General features: G+C 35.8%; 1 protein-coding gene across 2 annotated transcripts in view; it reads left to right on the forward strand.

Moving 5' to 3' along the window:
• NDFIP2 (Nedd4 family interacting protein 2) overlaps nt 1–21945 on the forward strand; it is a 45216-nt gene that overhangs the window by 21602 nt on the left and 1669 nt on the right. Inside the window, exons 4-8 of one of the 2 annotated variants that reach the window (XM_030234129.2) lie at nt 2034–2105; nt 5139–5226; nt 13594–13718; nt 16765–16831; nt 20074–20179. In XM_030234129.2, the coding sequence (XP_030089989.1) occupies nt 2034–2105; nt 5139–5226; nt 13594–13718; nt 16765–16831; nt 20074–20177 (456 nt within the window). In that variant the 3' untranslated portion in view covers nt 20178–20179. The remainder of the gene's footprint in view (nt 1–2033; nt 2106–5138; nt 5227–13593; nt 13719–16764; nt 16832–20073; nt 20180–21945) is intronic. The other variant, XM_030234130.2, reaches the window with a different exon arrangement.

A 21945-nucleotide genomic window follows, 5' to 3' on the forward strand; every position in this document is an offset into this window, starting at 1 on the left:
ACTAAAAGTAGATACACCTTATGGCTGCTCTTTACTGCTTTTGGTGAAAACATTGGACCTGAGAAATAGCAATTTTTGGTGTGCCCTGAAGCAGAAGCAGATTTATTATTCTTAGCCTTCTGTTAGAAGGGAAGGGGAAAGCCACTATATTCAGCTATCTTCAGTGGTGGGTGGAGGGAAAGAAAGACAATGGCTGAGCCTCTGAACCTTACATGTTGTGGGAAGAGAAGTCTGGTTTTGATTGAGTAGGGAGTTAACTCTAGCAGGGGTCAGAGTCTAAGTCAAAATTAGAAAAGGCAAGGATGAATGGAAGGCAATGGTATGGACAGAGTAGAAAGACTTAAATGAGAGACAGAAGGGAAAAGGCTTAACTGAGATCGGTGGAGAAAGGAACCCAAGTGGGGACATAATGTAGTACTGGGAAAGGATCTGAAGCTGGTGTGTGAGAAAAGACCAGGGAGGGAAAAGGAATCTGGAGATAAGAGGCAAGAGAGTAGGATATGGTGATGAAGTGAGAAATAAACTTTTTCACAGTCTGCTTTGCTAGAACATACAGGAGAGCTTGAAATTCAAGAACTGTGTGCTGACACCACAAGAATTTCACTTATGAAAAATCAGTAGGAACACACTATCATTCCCCCAAAGGAGAGATGGACTAAAAGATTCTAGACTTAATGGCAGTACTAAGTTAGTATCAGAAGTGTATCTGAAAGTCATGTTCTTGCTGACTGCTGAAGAGCTCAAGTTTATCAGTAATTCTATTCAGTTTGCTTCTGTTTTTTTCTTTTTTTTTTTTTCTTTTTTAAGCAAATGCATGCACACACACAAGCTGTATTATTAGAGAAACAGCATTAAGGTTGCGAAATTGGGATTTGGGGAAAAAGTAAGAAATGCTGAAGCTGAGTTTCAGCTTTGTAGATAATATTAAAATTAAGTGCCAGTGCAGTTTTAATTACTACTGTTTTAATTATCTTACCACGTGGTGCTTCCACAAAATCCCTACCTTATTTAATACCTCTGGACTTACACTGAGGTAGGCTAAGACTGTGTAATAAGGCTGTCTTAATGTGGCAGATGGCTGGAGTAAGAAAGAAGGCTCTTGTTACAATTTGAGTGGTGCTTTGCCATCTTCAGGGGAAGGATTTAGCTCTGAATTCCCATACAAGAACAGATAAGTAACTTAGTTATGTAACAGTAGTGCAAAGTTCAATTGTTTTCTCACTTCCACAAGTGACAGCTGCAGACATTATCTGACCTGCATGTTACACACTTTGCAAAACATAGACAAATGATGTAACATGTAGGTTTTTCAGTTTTTATTTTCAGCCTTATGAAATTAGTACTCTTAAAAATGTGAACTCTGCTGGGTTCTAAGCTTCTGGTTTCTTCCTTGTATGTGAGGATATATTGCCTCTTTACTGCAGTAATGTGAACAGTTGGGAAAAGTTACATGTCCTTGTGTTTCCTTGAGCAATGTGTGAAGCTGATCATTATCATGGTGTACTCCAAAGTGTGCAGTGAAGGTTCAAATCTACTCATTAAGCAAAAGAGAGAAAAATGACAAGCAGCACACTTATTACACAGCTTTCATATTTTTTTCCCCCAAATCATGTAGGCCACTTCAGAAGATTCTTTGTGATCATATGAAATACTTCATCATAGGCCCTGTATTAACAGATAATATAAAAAAATCCAAACTTAACATTTACTGAAACTTTCAATAATTTTACAATTCTTTGTGTAGCTTGTTTTGCAGGAATAGATTGTGTACAAACATGTGTTCCTTTCAAATGCTCCCAGAGATCTAATTTTATCAAAGAAATTGTACTAGCCCTGTGTCATCAGCAGTGATAGCATTAATTATCTTGGCTTGTTCTTTCCAAATTCTCAAGGTCAGTTTTGAAATGGCAATTTTAATGGACAAAAATGCTGCTAACAGTTTAATGACTTTGTTTGTATGTTGCAATGAATGGCTTTTACTTAATGCTTTTCAGTTGCATTTGTCTTATGTTTTTCTGTTTTTACATGCTTAGCACGCCCAGTTTAGGGAATCTAGGAGTCAATCTAGGAGTCTGTTTGATGAAATATTCCTCAGTCGTCCAGAGGTATGGTATAGTTCTCTCTAGTTTAGACTTTGCTATGAATTTTCCTGCTGGCAAACAAATGCTTCTGGGGTTAATTGTGCCTTTTTCCCCCATTATTAATTTCTCCCTATTGGTTTGTATACTGAAGGTATAATTTATGGGGTTTATTAAGTAATTTGACCCTTTCCTCAGAAGTTTTTCTCTGTAAACACTGCATTGTGAAGAGTTATATCAGTTTAGTGGCTCTTTACTTGATTAGGGTGGTTGTCTCCCTATATGCCATGCTAGATTTCAGTTTGAAAAAAAGCTACAAAACATGGAGGAGAAAAAACAGTCCTCCTCTTGCAGAATATTACAGAGAGCACTGTAATTTATGAGGATTTAATAGATTCCACTTCAATAGATGCTGTGTACCATTTGATGTTCTTTTGTTTAGAGAAATTACTCTGTGTGACATGCCATTTATGTTGGTAATATAATTTGCTGTTCAGATGTTTCTCTGGTCATAGGAGCAGTAAGCTTTCTGTTCCTACAGATGTCAACTTCTTTAGAAAGCGAGAAATTCTGTCCATCTTCCTTAACTTGGTTAAATTTGTCAAAAATCAATGACATACTGAAACAGTGTTACATACCTTATAGGTTTGTGTATGTCACGTTACATTCTTCTCATTAAAAAGAAAAATATAAATAAAATATATGACCTCATTGATAAAACTGTCACTATCTAACAGAAGCATTTTGTAGAAATCTGTTTAACACTAAGCATCAGCGTAGAGGACAGTTGTTCTTCATTGCCCATTTTCATTCCTCAATGCATGGTGGCAAGCAATTATATTTTGAAGAAAGACTAGGGTAATTGACACCAACCAGATCAAATAAGAGCACTGAAAGACAGCCAGTATTAGTGGGGCATGAGCAGTGGTCAATTAGTGTTTTCTGTCTACAGGACTGCTAATAAAACCTCAAAATCCTAAATGATGTGGATATAGGCTGATCTAATTTCTTAGTATTCTAAGTATTTAATTTCATAAACACTCATAATTTTTGTACATTGGTTTTTGGAGACAGTAAAGAGACCTCAGTTTCATCTTCCTTTTTGACATGGACTGTGATAAATTAATACTTGTTCACACTTAATACAACAGTACTTCTTGTAAATATCTGCTGTCATGTTCCTGGGCTGTATTTATTGCCCTGTGTTTCTCACATGTGTAAGCATCAGAGAAGCCTCAACTAAATTTGTTACTGTCATGGAGCAAAATTTTCTTTTGTGTGAGGCAACTTTTTCACACAGCATAATTCACTAATTGTTTTGAAATGCCAGTATGAAGTACAATAGTCAGCAGACAGTTTTTAAAAAGTCCAAAATTATTATGTATGGGGTTTTGTAGAGCTTGTGAAATTGAAATTATAGATGCTTTTTTTTGTCCTACTTGAAAAAGGAAGTTTTATGGCATGCATTTCAGAGATAAACACATTCAAATGCAACTCTTTTTTAAATGCCTTTTCAGCCCTTCTTTCCTTCCTATTCCCTTCCTTTCCATCAGTCTTGTATCTGCACCAAAGCTGAGCTGAACAAACTGATGCTTTTTTAGTCACTTAAGATGACCATTTACAAATGCCTGAAATTATGTGGAGTTGAATTATAGCCCCTTAGAATTCTTGTTTAACTGGCTTTTTGTGTTTCCATTGGAATTGTCTGTGTGAATAGCAGTGTTTTTTAAATAAGTTATCTGATACAATGTCTTGGTTAATTAATCTGAAAAACAGAACGCAGCTGGAATTTCATGGCTGTATCACTAAGGGTGAAGCTGACTGCTTGGAGTTGGTACAGCAGTCGTTCAAGGATGTTTTTAACCTAATTGCCATACCCTGGTAAATTATTTTGCTCTGTTGACAGAGGGGAACATGTGACAGAGCTTTAGGTCACTGTGCTTGTTTAATGCCCTTTTAGTCATAAACATTATTTCTGTAGGAAGTGCTTGTGGGTGAAACAGACAAGTAAATTTCTCTTGATTTCATTTATGTTCTATAGGAAATTTCCTGTGTCAGTTCCAATACATTATGGTAATAGGAGGAAAAATTAGGAAAAGAATGTTACCTGTGCTTCTGTTTAGACCATTTTACTGCTGCTACTGACAACATTATTTAACTTGTATCATGCTGCATTGTTTTGATGTTACTCATTTAAGTATAAAAATGGTGTTTAATTGGTGTTAGTTTTCATCAGGCTCTTTAGGAAGTGCTGTCATAACTTTTGTGTTTGCCAGTCTACAGCTGGAGCAATGTTCCACCTGTGCCTAGAACTACATAAATAATACCTGCCAAGTTCTGTTGAAAATCGAGTGCTGAGAAACAAAGCAAATCTCACTTTTAGTATTTTAAGGTCCAACATTTTGACTTAATGGGAGAAATCTTTGGATCGTTTTGACTGACATCTCTGTTTGCTTTTGTTTTACTTCAAGTGCTGTGCCTTTTGAGTTTGGAAACCTTTTAGACGCTTGTAATGTGCTCGCGCCCTCTAGTGACCCTGGAGGTGTTCTTTGCCTTGCTTATTTTTTGCCGTGGGTTATAAAATTGGTTAGTGCAGTGCTGTTGTATCAGCACTTGAATTTTAAGATACAACCTTATTCTATAACTTTCATTTTATACTAAGGAAATTATTAGAAGATCTTTCCAGCAGGAAAAGTATAGAGCATACTGTGTGATGTCTTTTCAAAAAAATATTTAATAGTTTGGCTACATGTCAAGATAGTAACCTTAAAAAATGTATGTTGGTTTTGATTGTCAAAGTACTAATCTGGAATAATTTTAGCTTCATTTAAGATGAACAGACAGTATGTACATATCTTCTACAGAAAATTTGGGCTATGTCAATAGAAACAACAAATAAGACTTGTTTTATACTTATAAATTATTTTTTAAAACTTCCTTTATGTGGACATGTTACAGGAATGTCAGTTTTCTTCTAGCTTTAGAAAAATGATTAATACTTTATCCTATAGGTAGTTATTCTAAACTTTTCACTAAATTATCACTAACCTGTAAATCCAGGAAGAAGAGTATCCACCACGGGATGATTTCAGTGATGCAGATCAGCTTAGAGTGGGCAATGATGGCATCTTCATGTTGGCATTTTTCAGTAAGTTATCTTGTATCCCAGACCTACTGAGGTATATCTTAATTGTACCTTTTTCCTATGGAATATAAAAGAGAGCTGTGATAAATTGCAATAATGTACTGTAATGAACAGATTTTTCTGCCTGTGCTCAGATATAAACACTTCCTGTTCCAGATACAGCAAATATGTTGCCTTTTTTTTTGGTGGCATCTGTCACAGATAAGGAGACAAAGCAAAATTATAGTAAATGCTTGAAGGTCTAGCGCTGGAAATTCTATCATCTTCTGTTTGGACTACCAACTTGAATTAAAGGCCAGATCACAGAAATCCGGCAATTGATTTTTAACTAGAAAAAATCTGAGAGAGGTGATGTGCTGTTTAAATTTGCTGATGTTAGTGTAGTGAATTAAACAGCTGTGGATTGATTTTAGGAACAAATCCAACCTTACTCATTTTCAGGTTGAACTAACCACTGTTTATATGAAAATGCATTGTTTTCAGGTAATCTCTGATTTCAACAAGCCCTCCTGTAGCTCTTTGTCATGTACTGTGTGTACACTGTGCATGTCTTGTAACTTGTGTACTGCATTAAGCAAAGTTAGATTTAGCAGCTAGAAGCTGTTTCTACGAGGAAGCTATGTTAGTTTTACCAATTGCTTATTTCTTCTGAATTTCTGAGGGTTTTTCTCTTTCTGAAAAAGTATTTAACAACCTGGATGGAAATTTGGTGTTGAGCATATATCTGTTCTGCTGAGAATCCATCATGATTAAAGCTGATTGATTATCCACTGAAGTCTCAATTATGTCTTTTAGCCCTAGGTTTGTAGTAGTTCTTCTGTAATCTTTTTTCCAATCTCTTTAACTGTTGCAGATGCAGGTTACAATGCTTTCACAGAAGGCTTTTTCATGTTGGTGTATGATGTGGTGTTTGCATCTTGGGATCAAAATATGTGTCTGCCTCACAAAGCAAATCTATAAAGACATTTCTAGAGTAGCAAAGTGAGTTTTGTAATCTGACCTCTTTCTGTAGTTGGAGCATAGAAAGAGTATATTCTTGGGGGCAAAGGGAGGTGTGCAACTTAATTTTTCTTTTTTGCTTTATTTTCCCCTCCCTTTTCTATGTTCTGTAACTTTGTATTCAATCTATTTAGATCCTTTATTGCGTGAACTTGTTCTTCCTTTTAAATTCTGGTTCAGGCCTTCATTAGCACTGCACTAGGAGGCCAAGGGGGTTGTTGGCTTTAATATGTCTTAAGTCCTTGAAGTCGCAAATGTCCAAAATTGCATTCCCAGAACCTGGTGTCCACCTTCAAGAATGCAAGTATCTACTTGGATAAATTGCCAACCTTCTATTCAAATAGATATTTAGCTGAGTCTGCACAGAGTTGTACTCTTAAACACTGGACAGAAATACTCTGTAGATCATAATTTTTCATGATTGTTCTGAGACTTGTATTGCAAACTTTGCTTGCCTATGATGGGAATGCCTTAATGAATGTGTACACATTGTAAGGTATTTACACAAGTGTGTGTTTAATTGTGTGTTGATTATTATGGATACTGGTTACAGAGAGAAATTGATAAACTTCCTGTTTGTGCTCATAGTATGAGGAGTTCACAAAACCAGTTGTAAATAGTAATAGACCTGAAATGTTAGTTTTTAGTAGTTTTTCTTAGGAAATTGTCAAATTAAATTAAAAATGAGCTTAACATAATGAGGGTATACTTTATATGTGGGTCGTGTATTCACGTTTGTCCAATAAGGAGATAAGTCTCCAGGAAGTTGATGTACATAGATTTAGGAGAGCAGCATTTAAAATGAAATTTACAGTAAGGCTATCTTTTTGGTTTTTCCCTAGGGTGGGTTATCTTTAAATGCTGCAAGTAGAGGTTGTAGATCACAGAAAGCCTCAAATAACTCTCTGACATAGTTAAAATGTAAGAGAACTGTATCAGGAACGGCTCTCTAGTGAAAGGAGAGCGAACAACTGTCTTGTTCCAGATATGCTCCCCTACTTCCTCCCTGACTGTCAAGTACAGCATTGGAAGATCTTGGGGATGGAAACAGGGGGAGATGGCTTTAAGTATAAGAGTAAGTTAGAATTCTTTAATTTCATTTTATGCAAATGAAGTGTAGCAAAATAAACGTTATACTGAGCTTACCTGCATATTGCAGTAACTTAGTGATATGTATCCACCATCTAGTGGTAGCTGCCCACGTTGCATAAAATTGCTGTCTCCAGGCCATCTAGTGGCCAGATGTGTTTGTTGGGGGGCTTTGGTTGTTTTAGGAGCCTGGTGCATGCATGCCATTTACAGACCTGTTTCCCATCTAAGCTATTAAGTGTTGTTCTGTTTAGCAGGACGAAACAGAATAAGACAATACTCACTAAAGTAAAGTGAAGTTCTTTGCATGAAGAGGTGGATTTTTTGGCTTGGTCCAGAAACTTGCTAAAAAAACTTTGAAAAACAATCCATTTCATTTCTAATATATGGTAAAATCATGTTTCAGGAAATTGGTGTTGCCCTTAGTCTGTGATTATGTTGGTGAGCTAAGAATCTGCTCTCCAATGGTCGGGACGGGTGTCTGTCAGCTTCTTATTTTGAGGGAAATGAATATATAAGTGAATATTCATTTTGCTATGCATGCAAAATGGAAAAAAAATTGCTATCAGACCATTTCATGGGTTTTTTTTCCTATTTTGAATTTTTAAGTGCCTTGTACAGCATGGTAGGAATTTTCTAGAATGCCAGAGGAAACTAGTAAGTGAGTTTCTCAGAGAATTTTTTTTTTTTGTATGCACAACCAAAAGGAGGAATTTCTGAGCTGTATCTTTCCAATTTGAACACAGCAGTTATTGTGATAGAGCAAGTAACTATCATGAACAAAGGGCTTGGTTTTCATACTTAATCTGCCTGTAGTGGATGTCTTTTGAATTGTCTGATAAACTCATACTGGTATGTTATCTGAAGGAGATCCTTTTGGATGTTAATAAAAGGCTTATAAGGTTTTCCTTTATATTTAAGGAATGCTTTAGAACCAACCTTTTTTCCTGTGGACCCCAAGAGGAATTGTGGAGCTTCTCTGAATTCTTTGAAACCATGTAAGGGAGTTTTGGGTTGTCCCTACAGCATAGGAAAAATGAATTTGAATTTCACAGATAGGTTAGTAAGGAGATAAAAATGGACAAAAGTGTTCAGTCGTGCAACCAGAGCTTAAATTCTCATGCAGAAATCTTACCTTTTTGAATATCTAGGCTATTTAAGCACTGTATACAACTCACAGCAATAAAACCTGGTTTTATAAGGAAAAGCAAAGTGTCCTAGACACTATACTGGAACAGAAAATAACCATACCAAAGTTTTGTAAATTAATGTTCATATAGTTTTCAAACCTGTTAATTGTCTCAAGCAGTCAATAAACTGCACACAAGCTGGGATACCTTCTTTGGGGGTTTCAAGTGGCCCAAGTTGGAAGGCAGAGTTGTAGCACAAGCTCAGGGTGAGCACAGTCTCTTTGTGTATACTTTCTGAGGAGTGGTAAGCATGGTTGAAATTCCCATGGGAGGCTTCCTCTGTATAACTTTAGGAACCTGACTTCTGTATGTCTATATCACAAATGCTATGCAGGTTTCCCTTAGTCATGCAAGAGAAGCTGAGGGGAAGTTACTTGATTAAAATTTTAAGTGTTGGGAGATAGAGAAACTGTTTTGAGTTCTTATTTCTCTCTGGTTATTAGGGGAGGCTGACTGACCCTCATACACAGTCACCTAACTTCTTTCTTACTGTAGAAGCAATTTGACTTACATAGTTTTTCTGTATGCATTAGATATAATACAAAACAATTGGAACAAGGAAGCTTCTAGTTGGGGAGTAAGAAAAACATAGCAACAAGAGTAATGAAGAGGTAGGAATAAATGACCAAGGAATGTTTCTGAACATTAATCACTTAGAAAAAAAGTTATGTTTTCTGTGGGAGCTGACAGCCAACACTTCCAGTGATGATCATCAGTCTGTAAGTGAACCTTCAGGATGGACAAAGATAAATATCCCAGTTAAAGAATGGAACAAATTATATGCAGGAGTAGGAAGAACAATTTCTAGTGGCAGGAAGACCTGGAGAAGATTATTTATTATTGCAGTATGCTTAGTAATTCTGGGCCAGATATAAAGTATTAAGCTCTTTGGTGTTTGCTATATATTAAAATAGCAAGTAAATGAACAAACAAATTGTGGATTAAAGACTATAACTGAGCATTAGTTGTTTTTTGTATATGTAGTTGCCATCATAATCTTTTTACAGGCTTGAGTAATGGCTAAAATTTGGAACATAAAGCTTCAGATCAGTTTTACTGCCTTCTTTTCATGATACTTAAAAACTTAAGTGAATAATGTGTGGTTGTGGAAAGCTAAGTAAAAAAGATCAGCAGGCAAAGTGCTGGAGCAGCTAAGGAAAAATCACAATGTAATGTGCTTGTCATTATCGTTTCATCTGTTGTATTTCAATATGTACATCTCAAAAGTCTTGTACTTTGTATTTTGGCTGGGGTTATTTTACTGAAAACATTAAGGAGAAATACAGCATAAATGTAGGGACTGCACTGGATCACAAACACTCTTTATTAAAAAAGACCTTTAGTCCAACCTTCCTCCTCCCAAAAACCCATTTCTTATATGGGTCATTATGACCCGCATGATTATTGTCTTGAGGAAATAATGCTAAAGCTTATATTCTTATGTGAATTACACTTAAATGGTCTTTTTCCACTTGTGATCACCTCAGGAATTATAAAATTAAAAAACCATACTTTTATTGGTCCCACTTCTCTGAATGGTTGTAGAGTATTAAAAGTAGATACTGAAATCATGATGCCAGTGCAGTCAGCATGAGTTTAGTCTAAATGTCTGAAATGTGTTAACAGAAAGCTGACAGTAATTGACAGCTGGGCTCAAGTAGGCATATAATCACTTTTGGGATAGAAAACAGTTCTTGCACAGTGGTTTAATTTGCAGTGGGGATCTACAGGATGCACACAGAATCTGGCTGCATGTAGAAAATGGGCAAGCAGAAGTTATTTTTTAGGGTCGTGATGCGGTTGTAGCAGCTCACCAGACTTTTCCCCCTCAGTTTTAGGAATGGCTTTCCTTAAGTTAGCACATTATTAGTGTCATGGCAGGTACATTGTGCAGGAATGTCATGGAAGCTGATGTTGTATGATGGATGAGGTCATCTCTTGAACAGTGTCATTTACATTTCACAAAGTAAGTGGTTGCAAAAAAGCAGTGGAGGATAGCACTTGTTACAGCAAGGAACTTATGCAACGACTTAGTTGTCTCTAGTAGATAGTGAAGGAAGTTGGTAATCCTAGAGAAATTAGTGCATAATTCTTGTTACTGGTCACTCTTCTCACTAGTCTGTTTTCTTCCTCAGCTTGATGGGGGAGCTTGTGCTGTGGCTTCTTTATGACAACATAGGGATAAAAGTTATGAACAACTTTCATTGCAGTAATAAGTTGAGACAGGAATTAACTGCAGTAACTCTTACCAGATGCAGTGTAAGCTGTAAAGCTCAAAGCTTGCACGGCTGACAGAAGATACACATTGATGCACATGATAGAAAAAGATAGACAGATGGGCAAATGAGGCTGATTTTGATGTAGAGAAAAGCAACTGGAGGGAATTGCAGTCTGCTCAGAAGATGCATTTCTGAAAGAAATATTGTATTTTGTAACCAGAATGAAACAAGGAGAATGATTTTCAAAGTAATGGTGGGACATGGGATGTAAGAGAGAAGTAATGGGAAATATGAAAAACATGTAGACATTTTAGTTGCCTTTCTTAAGTTTGCTAAAATGATGCAACACCCAGGCAGTGTTGGGAGAATCTCCCAGGTTGCCTGTGTTTTAGACTGGTGGAAGTAATATCTTCCTTGTGGTGCTGAAGACACAGATTTTTGATTAGGTCCTGACTGTACAAGTTTTCTAGCAAATGGTTGAAGATAAAAACTTAAATAATGAGATTTTTCTTCTGTATGTACTTCAGTTTTATTGGAATGCGTGAACTTGCATAGTTTACAACTTTTGTAAGATTTGTCTTTTCTGCTTGTATTGGCTGCTTATGTAACTTGATGGAACAGCAGACTGATTAGAGAGAAACAAAACACTACTGTGAACAAGACTGGAACACTGGAACATGCTGATGCCTTTACTTTCAAGAGTTGGGCAAAGACCTTGATGTTAAACATCCATCAAATACTTATGCAGTGACTTATGCATTCTATTTTGACTAATCCTTTAGTTCAGGTTGAAAGTAGGGTAAAATTTTCAGTGCTCTTCTTTAATTATGAAAACTAATTTTTTCCCCTCCTCTGGGGAGGAGGAAATCTCTAATTTATGAATGGGAAATCTCTAATTTTTATAATGCATTTAAAAATGAGTTGAGGTAATTTAAAAAAATCTATATCTGTTAAAATTGTACATATTCTGAGAATTTCTCTAGTCCTCGTAGACCATTAGAAACGTGTGAATCTTGTGTCCTTTTTAAGATACCTGTCTTTAGGTATACCTAACCATGATCAAAGTCACCCTTAGTAGCTTGAGTTGTGGGCAGAAAGAGCAGTGAGCTCTTATGCTGAGGCAGGATCAGAGAATGCATCGAATAAGGAACTTTTGAAATCTGTTACTGTTAAAAGATGGTGGGTTTGGAAAGCTTGCTTAAAATAGGAAAATCAAAACAATTTATCAAATGTGTCTTAGAAAAATAGGTAAATGTTGGTATGACAATGTTGATCTGTAGGGGTTTTTTTTAGCAGATGTTGGATTGGTTTTGTTTGTTTCCTCTGTATATGCCAGTTTGGATCAGCACCTGTTCAAAGTTACGTTTTTTTTTGGTTTCTTTTTTATTTTGTCTTTTGGGGTCCTTTTAGATTAGTAATTTGTATAGAAGTAAGAATTCTTGTTGCCACTATCTGTTACCTATGTCTCTGACCAATGCAAGATGTTTTCCCACTTGTACTAAATGACTATTTTGATGTGAAGCCCTCCCAAACTTTTGGAACTTCAGTGTGTTTAAAGTTCATGGAATCCTGATGCTGCAGTTAATTTTCACAGACTTAATTTTGCATTTGTGAGCATATCATTGCATCTTCATGTGGATTATTGGAAGAATTGTAATAAGGAAGTATAAAAATAGTGGGGTTTTATAGACAGTATTTCAAAATGATTTAATTAAAGAAAACTGTTGAGCAATTTTCTGTTCCTAGTTGTTTGTTCAAACTTTAACTGCAGAGGCAGGCTCGTTTTTCCTCTGACAATTTCATATCTGAATTTTATGTAGCTAAGTTTGGGATTTTAAACACTGAGGATTTGTTGGCAGGGGTTTTTTTCCATGCTGCCCCTCTTCCATTCCTCTTTTCCCTTCTCTGTGATTCTTGTGTTTACTGTGGAGTTCCCTAATGTTTTCAATTTTCCATTGTCATGTTCTCTCCAGAATTCCCGAGTTACCTTCCTCTACCAGTTCCTCCAGCTCGTCTTTTTGGTGGTTTTCTTTTTGGATGCCCTCACTGATTTCCAAGCTGGGCCATTCCCCTACTTGTGAATTCTCACACTCTGATGTAATGCATGTCACCTGAAGTCAATACAGATGATGATGCTGATTGCCAAGTACATATGCAGATATGAAACTTAAAATTGTTAAACTGGGGGTTGTGTAAAAGTGTTAATTGAAGCAATAGTGGTAGTTATGCTCAATGTCCTTTTTGTTCATTGATATTTTTAACTTCTGGGTAAAGCTTCCAAGGCTTTTTATGTCTTATGAATGTAGATCTAAAAGAAGGCATGAATAGAGATCTAAGAGACCCATGTAGCATCAGCTTCTCAACTTACCTTCATTTCTACACTAAGTTTTTGGAGCAAGAGTGGATACTTTTATTCTGTTTGATCCAAAATAGATAAAGTTAAACATTGCAGCCTTGATACATGCACACATGTATGCATGTAACTATATTTTTTGTTATAAATGTGTAGAAAGGGTTTTTCTTCTTTGTTTTAATCCAAATCTCGTATGTTATAGTCCTTTTTGTAAGTTTACTTTCCATGTCCAGTATAATCTGGTTAGATGTCTATTGCAGTATAATACTTTCTTTTATGTTGGAATTTTCTCTAGTGTAAAGTAGTAGGTTTCAGCCTGTTTACCATTTGCTTTGTCATTAAGTGACTATACCATGGGGAATGTCTGGGTTCAAAGTCAATCTCTGAAAGCCTGAATTTCCGGAAGAGAATTAACTGACTGTGTAAGCATGTCCTTGGCAGTTTAAAAGTGAAATTACTGTTAAGTCTGTTTGCTTAGCTATACAGATTAACAGACGCTTCTGTTTCTTTTATTTTATAGTGGCATTTATTTTCAACTGGATTGGATTTTGTTTATCCTTCTGTATAACAAATACCATAGCTGGAAGGTATGGTGCAATCTGTGGATTTGGTCTCTCCCTGATCAAATGGATTCTCATTGTACGGGTATGTTTCTTGATTCACATAGTACAGACTCTGTACAACAAACCCATAACAATTTATTCAAGGATATAATAAGGGAATTGAAAAACAGTATTTTTTCTTGTTTTACCTGACATAGCATTTCATGTTCACATTTACACTAAAATAAATGCTGAATGACTCATTTCTTGTAGAAGTATTTAAAAGTCTACAGAAGAAGTGGAGCAAGTACCTAAAATATCACTGATATTATAGTGTCATTTTTAAAAGATTTATAAATGTCTTAGCCTGTTGGGAAGGGAATATGAGAAAGCATTTCTTCCTTGTATTTGATTCTTTTATTCCTTGTAAGATACATATGGGATTGAGTCCACTTAAATATGAAGTTAGTCACATTTTTATAATCTTAAATGCTTGATTCTTGGTGTTTACACTGCAAAACTAGATACTTTTCCAAAAGGCTCAGTAGCTGAATGGAAGTTACTTAGCTAACTGGATGTTAGATGAAATGTAATGGTGCTTTCTGAACTTGAATTTGGCTTATTTGTGAGACACAACCTTTAAAATCCTGTCCCTTTTAATGAAGAAAAAGATCTTGGATAATTTACATATCTTTCAAATTCTGCCATCAATAACCTTTTTTTTATTCTTTTTTCTCTGTGTGTGTTTTAGTAACTTGATTTAGACTTAGCATGATAGTAAAAAAATTGGTGGAAGATTGCATGGTCCTTCCTGGACATGTATGGCATCCTTCTTTGAGCTTTTTTTTTTTAATTTCCTTTTTGCTCATTCAGAGCAGGGAAATGCTGCTGGACCAGATGTGATTCTGGTGTATTTGTTGGAAATCAGGGGCTGGGACGGAATATATCTTAATGGAGAGAGAAGACATAAATTTTTCAATTATGTGTTTGTTTGGGATATTTTCAGCTTCCCTTAAGGCATACTAAACAGAGGGCAGAAATTGCTCATTATGTCAGTTTTATTATTCCTCTGTGCTGGAAAATGTGCTCAAAACAAATATACAAATTAATATATGCTAAACTTCCTTGCAGAATTACTGTGTTCTAGACTATAATTAAATTATTGTATGTAATCCATTACTAATTCAGAATTATTAGAGCTGGCCAATTCCAAGACCTCAGGGGTGGAGTTTTTCATAATGAAGATCATCATGTTCCTCTATTGTTTCCCTTCCTAGAGACAAGAGCAGAAAGCTTGTGAGGTGTGTGTTGACAGTCATTTTAATGGTGATACACAGGCAGGCCTGTGTGCACCAAATTGTTTTGTCCTTTTCTTTCAAGTTCTTCCATAGGCTTATGTCACACTTTTTCACTCAGGGTCAGTAGTACAAAACTTTTTAGTGTCTAAACAGCTTGAATTAATGTATACTTGATCTGTATATTTTTACTGGGGAGAAGGAAGGGTAGGGGGAACAAAAGCACAATTTTGCTATTGGGGAGGTTCTGCAGCTATGGCCGATTCTGCCCAGGGAGAGTGGGAGAGGAGAGCACATGGGCAAGTATTTGATAGTTGTTTTTAGTTAATCTTTTTTCCAATTAAATGAAATTGTAACTATTGGAAAAGTATATTGATGAGTTTGTGTGTGTGTATGTAGATATATATTTATAAGCACACACAAATAATGTTTAGAGAATTGAGAGTACTGACTAACAAGTGAGATAGGATCAATGTCAATGTGTTGTCAAAATCCTAGGAATTGAGTGTTTATATATGGATAATGTAAAATACCACTTCTTTAGTTCAACTTAGCAATTCTGTTTCTTGCTATTTTTTCCTTTGATTGATAATGAATACTCATACTCTTATATAAGTATACTCTTATATACTCAAAGAGTTCGCATAATCTGACTCAAAGAGTTCACATAATCTGGTTTTATTCTGGAGCAAACATGTGGATTAATTGAAGAAAAAAGCCAGCTTTATCTACAGTTCTTTATATGTCTTAGATTTTCATCTGGTTGTATATGTGGCCCAGTATCTTTTGTTTGGTTGGGTTTTTTTTGTTGGGTTTCTTTGTTTTGTTGTTTTTGTGGGGGTTCTTTTGTTTGTTCAGGGTTTTTTATTTTCCCTCCCATTACTTCTTGTTTGATATACTGAAATGTGCTAGAAAGGGCAAATGGGAAGCACTAAGCACAAGAGTCAGGATGCAGTAAACATAATGAATGATAGCAGGGTAGAAGTGTATGGGAAGTGTGCAGAGCTGCTGAGTAGGTTATTTTGCTCCTTCTGGCAACTCTTCACTCATCTCCCCATTTCTACTTTTTGTGGGGGTTTTGGAGACATTTGATTAGCCTTTTTATCAGTGAAGCATGAAGTCTGGAGTCTGGTAAAGGCACAGATACCTGTCTCCAGTATGATCACACCCTGCCCTCCAGCTGCCTCCCACATCACAGGGAGGACAAAACTGTCTGCCGTGGTCACTGGCAGGAACAGTTGAAATGGCACTTCAAGGTTCATTTAGTTGTGTTCAGCTCACTGCTGGGAACTGAATGCTGGTTTGAAAATGAAAAGACTTTAATGAGTTGGGGGTCTTTATGGGGCTGGTATTCATGGCAGCGATTAACAGTAGGGGGTATACAGAAGGTCAAAAGCTCCCCTTTTGTAGGGTCAGCAGAACATCCCTGTCTGATAAGATTAAACTAATGTGGCTTTTCGTGTTAATATCTAAAGCAGCAGGCTGCTGTAATGTGTTTGGGATGGCAGGCACTGAGGGGAAAAGGGGGAAAATCAACAAGTGGTGACTCATTATAATAAAAAATGTCAGATTACTGGCAAGTAATACAAGGGTGTTTTCATATATACATATATATTTTACATGGGTACACACATGTGTTTTTTAGAGATTTTTGATTGCTTTGCTGCAAACCAACTGACAATAGAAGTGTTTTATTTGTGTATTAGACTGCTGTACATATACTAGTTTTACATTTCAGTCGGATCCATTTCTTTTAACTTGCTCTTTCCTCCATGCTTTTTCTATTTGCATAGTGCATTAAATATGTCTTAGTCATCTATCTTACTGCAGCTAAGCCTCCTCTACGAATTTCAGTTTTCAGATTATTTTACTGGATATTTCAATGGACAGTACTGGCTTTGGTGGATATTTCTTGTACTTGGTAAGTGGCAGTTGAATTCATTTCTGTTTTGATGTGGAAGTACTCAAAGATGAAACATGTAGTTCCAAATAAGAGTTTTGTAACATGTTTAGCTATGTGCTTTTCCTTAGCTGCTGATAATTTTGTGTTCTGTTTTTATTTCCATACTATTCATGAGGTTATTGGTTCCGATAGTGGTGTTATTGTGTGAACTGTGGACTATTCAAATACCCTTCAGCTCAGAAAATTTTGTTCTTCATAAGGGATTATGTGTAAAACTGAGACTTGTAGCTTGTGCTTTTTAAATTGCTTCTACTGTTCTAGGGGTGCAGAACCGTGTAATGAAACTTTGGCCTTATATGATAAGTAGTATTTACTTGTATAAACCTATATGTCAAGCATTAAAATTTAAGAAATGTGACTGAACCCAGGAAGGTGGAGTCTGCTGTCTTGTGCACAGGTCACAAAATGTCCTTTTTGAGTCCTTTGAAATGCAAACTGCATCAGCAGTTGCTCAGTAGGATGAGAGAATGGCTTCATGCTTGCTGATCACAGTGGTCCCATGATGTCAGCTTTCCCTTAAGAGCTCTGTCTGCCTGTGTTTCAAGTCTGATGCACATCAAATTCTGCTCTTGTGTTTGTTTTTAATGAAGGTATACCAAAGCCCAACCACTAAAACTTTTCTCCAACTGTGGATTTTGTAATTTGGATATGGAATCTGGAAGGATTTTCTTTTACAGAAGTGAATGCTGCTATGCATTTCAATTTCTGTTTCCAGCTCTGGAAGCATGGTAAACTGTTGCTGGTTCAGTAGGTGGCACTCTTCCCTTTGAGTCAATTGATTCTAACAGCAAATGTTAGAATGAAGCATTGAGTAAGTTAAGAAAAAAGACCAACTCTGAGATCTTCACTGTGATTTACTATTTATCTTGCAAGAAATGTCAAAAGTCTTAAACAACATTACCTAAAAATTTCTCTATCTGCCTTTTAGTAGCATTTAAGGGCATTCATTAGACTCTCTAATGCCCACCTTGCTCTGTTATTGTGCACTTTGTTGCTTGATGTACATAAAACCTGCAAATGTTTAACAGCTCACAGCATCAGTCCCTTGAATTCTTTCATATTGTTTGAGGTTATTGTATTGAAGTAGGTGAAATAACTCTTTGCAGGCAGAAGCAGACATTGAAGTGGAATGACTCTTTGCAGGCACAAACATCTCCAGATAAGTCTTTAATTAAAACCAAGCCCTTTGGTGCCTGAAATTGAGGTTTGACACCTTTTTTCGTTAGGATGAAAATAGTGTTCTTCCCCTTCCCCACCCTTGCATGTTGTCTATGGAAAAAGCTGTCATTTTTCTTTTTACTAGACTTTTGCACATATTCAGGAAGTAGCTCACTTTTATTTGGGAAAGCCTTATTTTTAGTCCGAAGTGTTTGAGGACTTTTAATTTTTTCTTTAAATCACAAGCTGGAATAAAAAGCACTCTGAGGCATACAGTGTGCATTTGGTAGTCAGCATTCCCTTGTCCTATGTATGTTTTTCATGAAGTATGCCAACAAAATTTTTAAAATGATGAGGTGGCTTTATGGTATTGCTAGAACACCATAGAAGGAGTCTACCTAAAAAAGCTACTTAGCTGGACATGGAGGAGGATTATCGTGTCACGGGAACACTGTCAACCAGATCCGTGTTTCGTTGTTTTGGATAACCTTTTGTTAGAGCACACAAAGTAGTATGTCCAGCATCTCTCCAGAAGTGAATGAGTTGGAGTCTTTCTTTTGCATAGTTCTTTGACATCCTTCAGCCCACCTACTGCCATCTCCTCTCTTCTGGTGTTCATCGATCTGTTTCTGCTTGCTTTCCTTCTTTCAACAGCTGGAAAAATCTGCTTGTGCGTCATGGAAGAGCAAAGTGATCTTCTTCCCAAGAGCTGTCATGTATCAGTGAAAAAATTATAGAGACACAATTCTAAATTTCAAATTTAAATGTTAGCCAGTGTTTCTTATTGAGGAACACAATGGAAAGTGGGGTAGTTTTTCTTTCTTCCCTTAACAGAGAAATGTAAAATATGGGTTGAGCTTGGACTGATTTTCCAACATGTATGAAGCAGAAAATATTCTATCAAGCAACTAAAGAGCTGCCTGCCCTCATTTTGCTGTTTGAGTTTCTTTTCAGTTGAAAGGGGGACTACCTCTGGTAGCTTTTGGGTAGCAAGTTTTGTAGCAGACTTGCAGTCTAGCTTAGGTGAAGTTCCACTGGTTAGCAGAGAACTTTTTTTTTTTTTTTTTTTTTTTTTTTTTTTTTTGCTTGCATGCATGTTCTGAGGAAGCTTTGGTTCAAAAAAGCAAAAGGAAAGTTAAAAAAATCATAACCAAAAATCATTTAGAGAGAAAATCATTTAGAGAGGAATTGATCACTGGAAAAAATCAAGAGCTCATCCAGTACAGCAGGAAGGAAAAGTTCATGTAGGAAAGAAAAGAATTAAATCCTTTACTGAACTTGTAAAACCTCAGTTTAGAGTTTCATTTGAACCTTTGGAGTTTTAATGCACATGTGTATATTCACATAAGCATATATCTTCAATTGCAAATGTAACTTCTCTGTGACTGTGTGTACATCTTTTTCCTCTTAGCTGAAATATTTTTTCAAATGCAATGAAATGTAAATAATTTAAAAGATTTTGAAATTTGGAGTTGACAAAAACTGTAATATTGATGTATGTTGAGTAATTTTCTTTGGCAATCGGTCTTCCTCCTCTTGGACTGGTGTTTTTTTTATAGATGGTTAAATCCCAAGACCTAATCTACTATAATTCATTACTAGCTTCTTGCTGGAGCAATCCTGACTTTCTTTTTTTTCCCTCTTTTGAATCACAGTACGTTTATTGTTCATATTGCTAAAAGTTCATTTTGTGAACCAGGTACTCTTCTAAGACACTAGTAATTTATTTTGAGAGTTCTTCTTGAAAAGAACTTGCAAAACAGATTCTTTTATTTTTTTCATCTTTGTAAGTATTTTAAAGCAGTCTTTTTAGCAGATGACACTTGAAGTGTAAATCAGTAAAATTTGTGAAAAAAATTTCTTAAAATTGAATCCTTGCATCACAAGATGAAAGCTGACTTAGTTGTTGAATTTGTGAATGATAAATAAAGACTTCAATTTATTTGGAGGCTAGATTTTAAAAATTATGTGAATAAGCATAATATGGGATAGTGTGTATTTGTGTTAATATACTTAATTTTGTGCATTTTCTACACTTCCAGGACTCCTTCTGTTCTTTCGAGGCTTTGTTAATTATCTTAAAGTCAGAAATATGTCTGAAAGCATGGCAGCTGCTCACAGAACAAGATTTTTTTTCTTGTACTGAAGGTAAGCCATTTTTAGTGATGAGGTTATCTTTTCCAGGAAATTGAAGAAGAAAGAAATATTAGAAAAAGATAATCAAACTCCAGTCATGAAGTAGATGTTGCATGGTTTTTGAACATCTGTCATGAATACTTTATATATATTCTTCATGGGCTTGGAGATGTGTGAAGTTTTTTACTTGAAAGCAAATAATGCATCCTCATTGCCTCCAGTAGTCCCCGGAACTAATGTTCAGCAACAAAAATTAGGAGGAAAATGTTTTTCCTAAGAAACAGTATCTGCTGCTGTCAGGATACTGTCCTTTGTGCTGCAAAAACTGGATTTTGTAGTCAACCTGTTGTCAGCAAGTTAGGAAGCACTAATCTGCCTGCATATTAAATCTGATTGACATGGGTCTGAACATGCAAACAATAGTTGAGTACTGTCTCTCTTTACATGACTGGATTAAGACAGTCATGTACAAGTATGATTATTGTGTATGCAACAATGTGCTTTATGTATTCTTCAGGTAGCTGACTAATCAGTCTGGCACATATCCACGCTTTTTTTCTTCTTAATGCTATTTATCCGTTAAGTGGATTTATTGGACTTCACTATGTAACTTAAACTAGGGGTCTTTATTTGCATTTAACGTTTTTTTAATTTAAATTGCATGACAAGATAAATTGAAGCCTAGAAATAAGTATTGCAGCATTTTCATTGCTCTGCACATTCCTAAAAATGCTTAAAGACTCTATTTTGACGTACCTGAGAAACTATGTTTGCTGTAAAAAAAAATTTAAGAAAAAAAAAAGGCTCTTATAAATTTTCTCCAGGATTGCTCACAGGATCAATTTGAATTAACCTGCAACATGTTTTTAAAGCCTGAAAACAGAGACACTATTTGACTGGGGAAAAAAAACTGGTTCTTTTTATACAAGACAAGCATAAACATTTAAAAACACTAATGATGAATGTGTGCTATACAATATGCACTTGATTCTGAAACAAAATCTGTTAATGTAATTGTGACATGTTTCTTTTAAATGTGTTTTTCCCCCCCTCCCCCAACTTATGCAGCAAGTTAATTAACTGAGGTGTATATTGCCTTTTAGCAACCAATATAAATTAGCAACTACACAGCAGCATTGCCTTATTGCAACAGTTAGATATAGCTTCTTTTCCTAGTGTTGTGGTAACCTCTTCAGAATACTGAAATTTGTAGTTGTGACTGAAAATGTGTTAGATTTCAGTACAGTAAAGTTTAAAAATACTATTTTTAAAATTAGTTGTTAGGACTAAATGGTATTTGAGAACTGTAGTTTGAAGAGAATAGTGAAAGTGTAGAATAATGCAGTCTGGGATTCCTTGCTCTTCTGCAGTTAAAATTCTGTGCTAGGACAAAACACTGATTAACCCAGCACATACTGAAGTAAATGAGCTGTCCTATCAGAGTTCAGTGGCTTTGAATTTTTTCTTTACCTGTAAGCACCACTGAGATGTTTGGGTTGTGGGCTTATAAGGTCTGTGGGTTGTTTAGAGAGATGAACACATAAATATTATGTTTTTGAAGCATCTTAAGTACTGAAACAAGAAGTTCAAATTAATTGGTGTCACATTTAAATGTCCTTGTTTTTGCTTAGACAAGTAAGCTCCTCTAAAGTGACTCCTCTACACTCATTATTAGTTTTGACAAATAATAACACCCCTACACTTGGAAATATTCTCAGGTGTTGTTCTGAAATTGTAACAAAATAACAGAAAATTGTTGTGGTTTTTCTCCCATCCTG

Source organism: Serinus canaria, chromosome 1, assembly GCF_022539315.1.
Source record: "Serinus canaria isolate serCan28SL12 chromosome 1, serCan2020, whole genome shotgun sequence".
Classification (NCBI taxonomy): Eukaryota; Metazoa; Chordata; class Aves; order Passeriformes; family Fringillidae; genus Serinus; species Serinus canaria.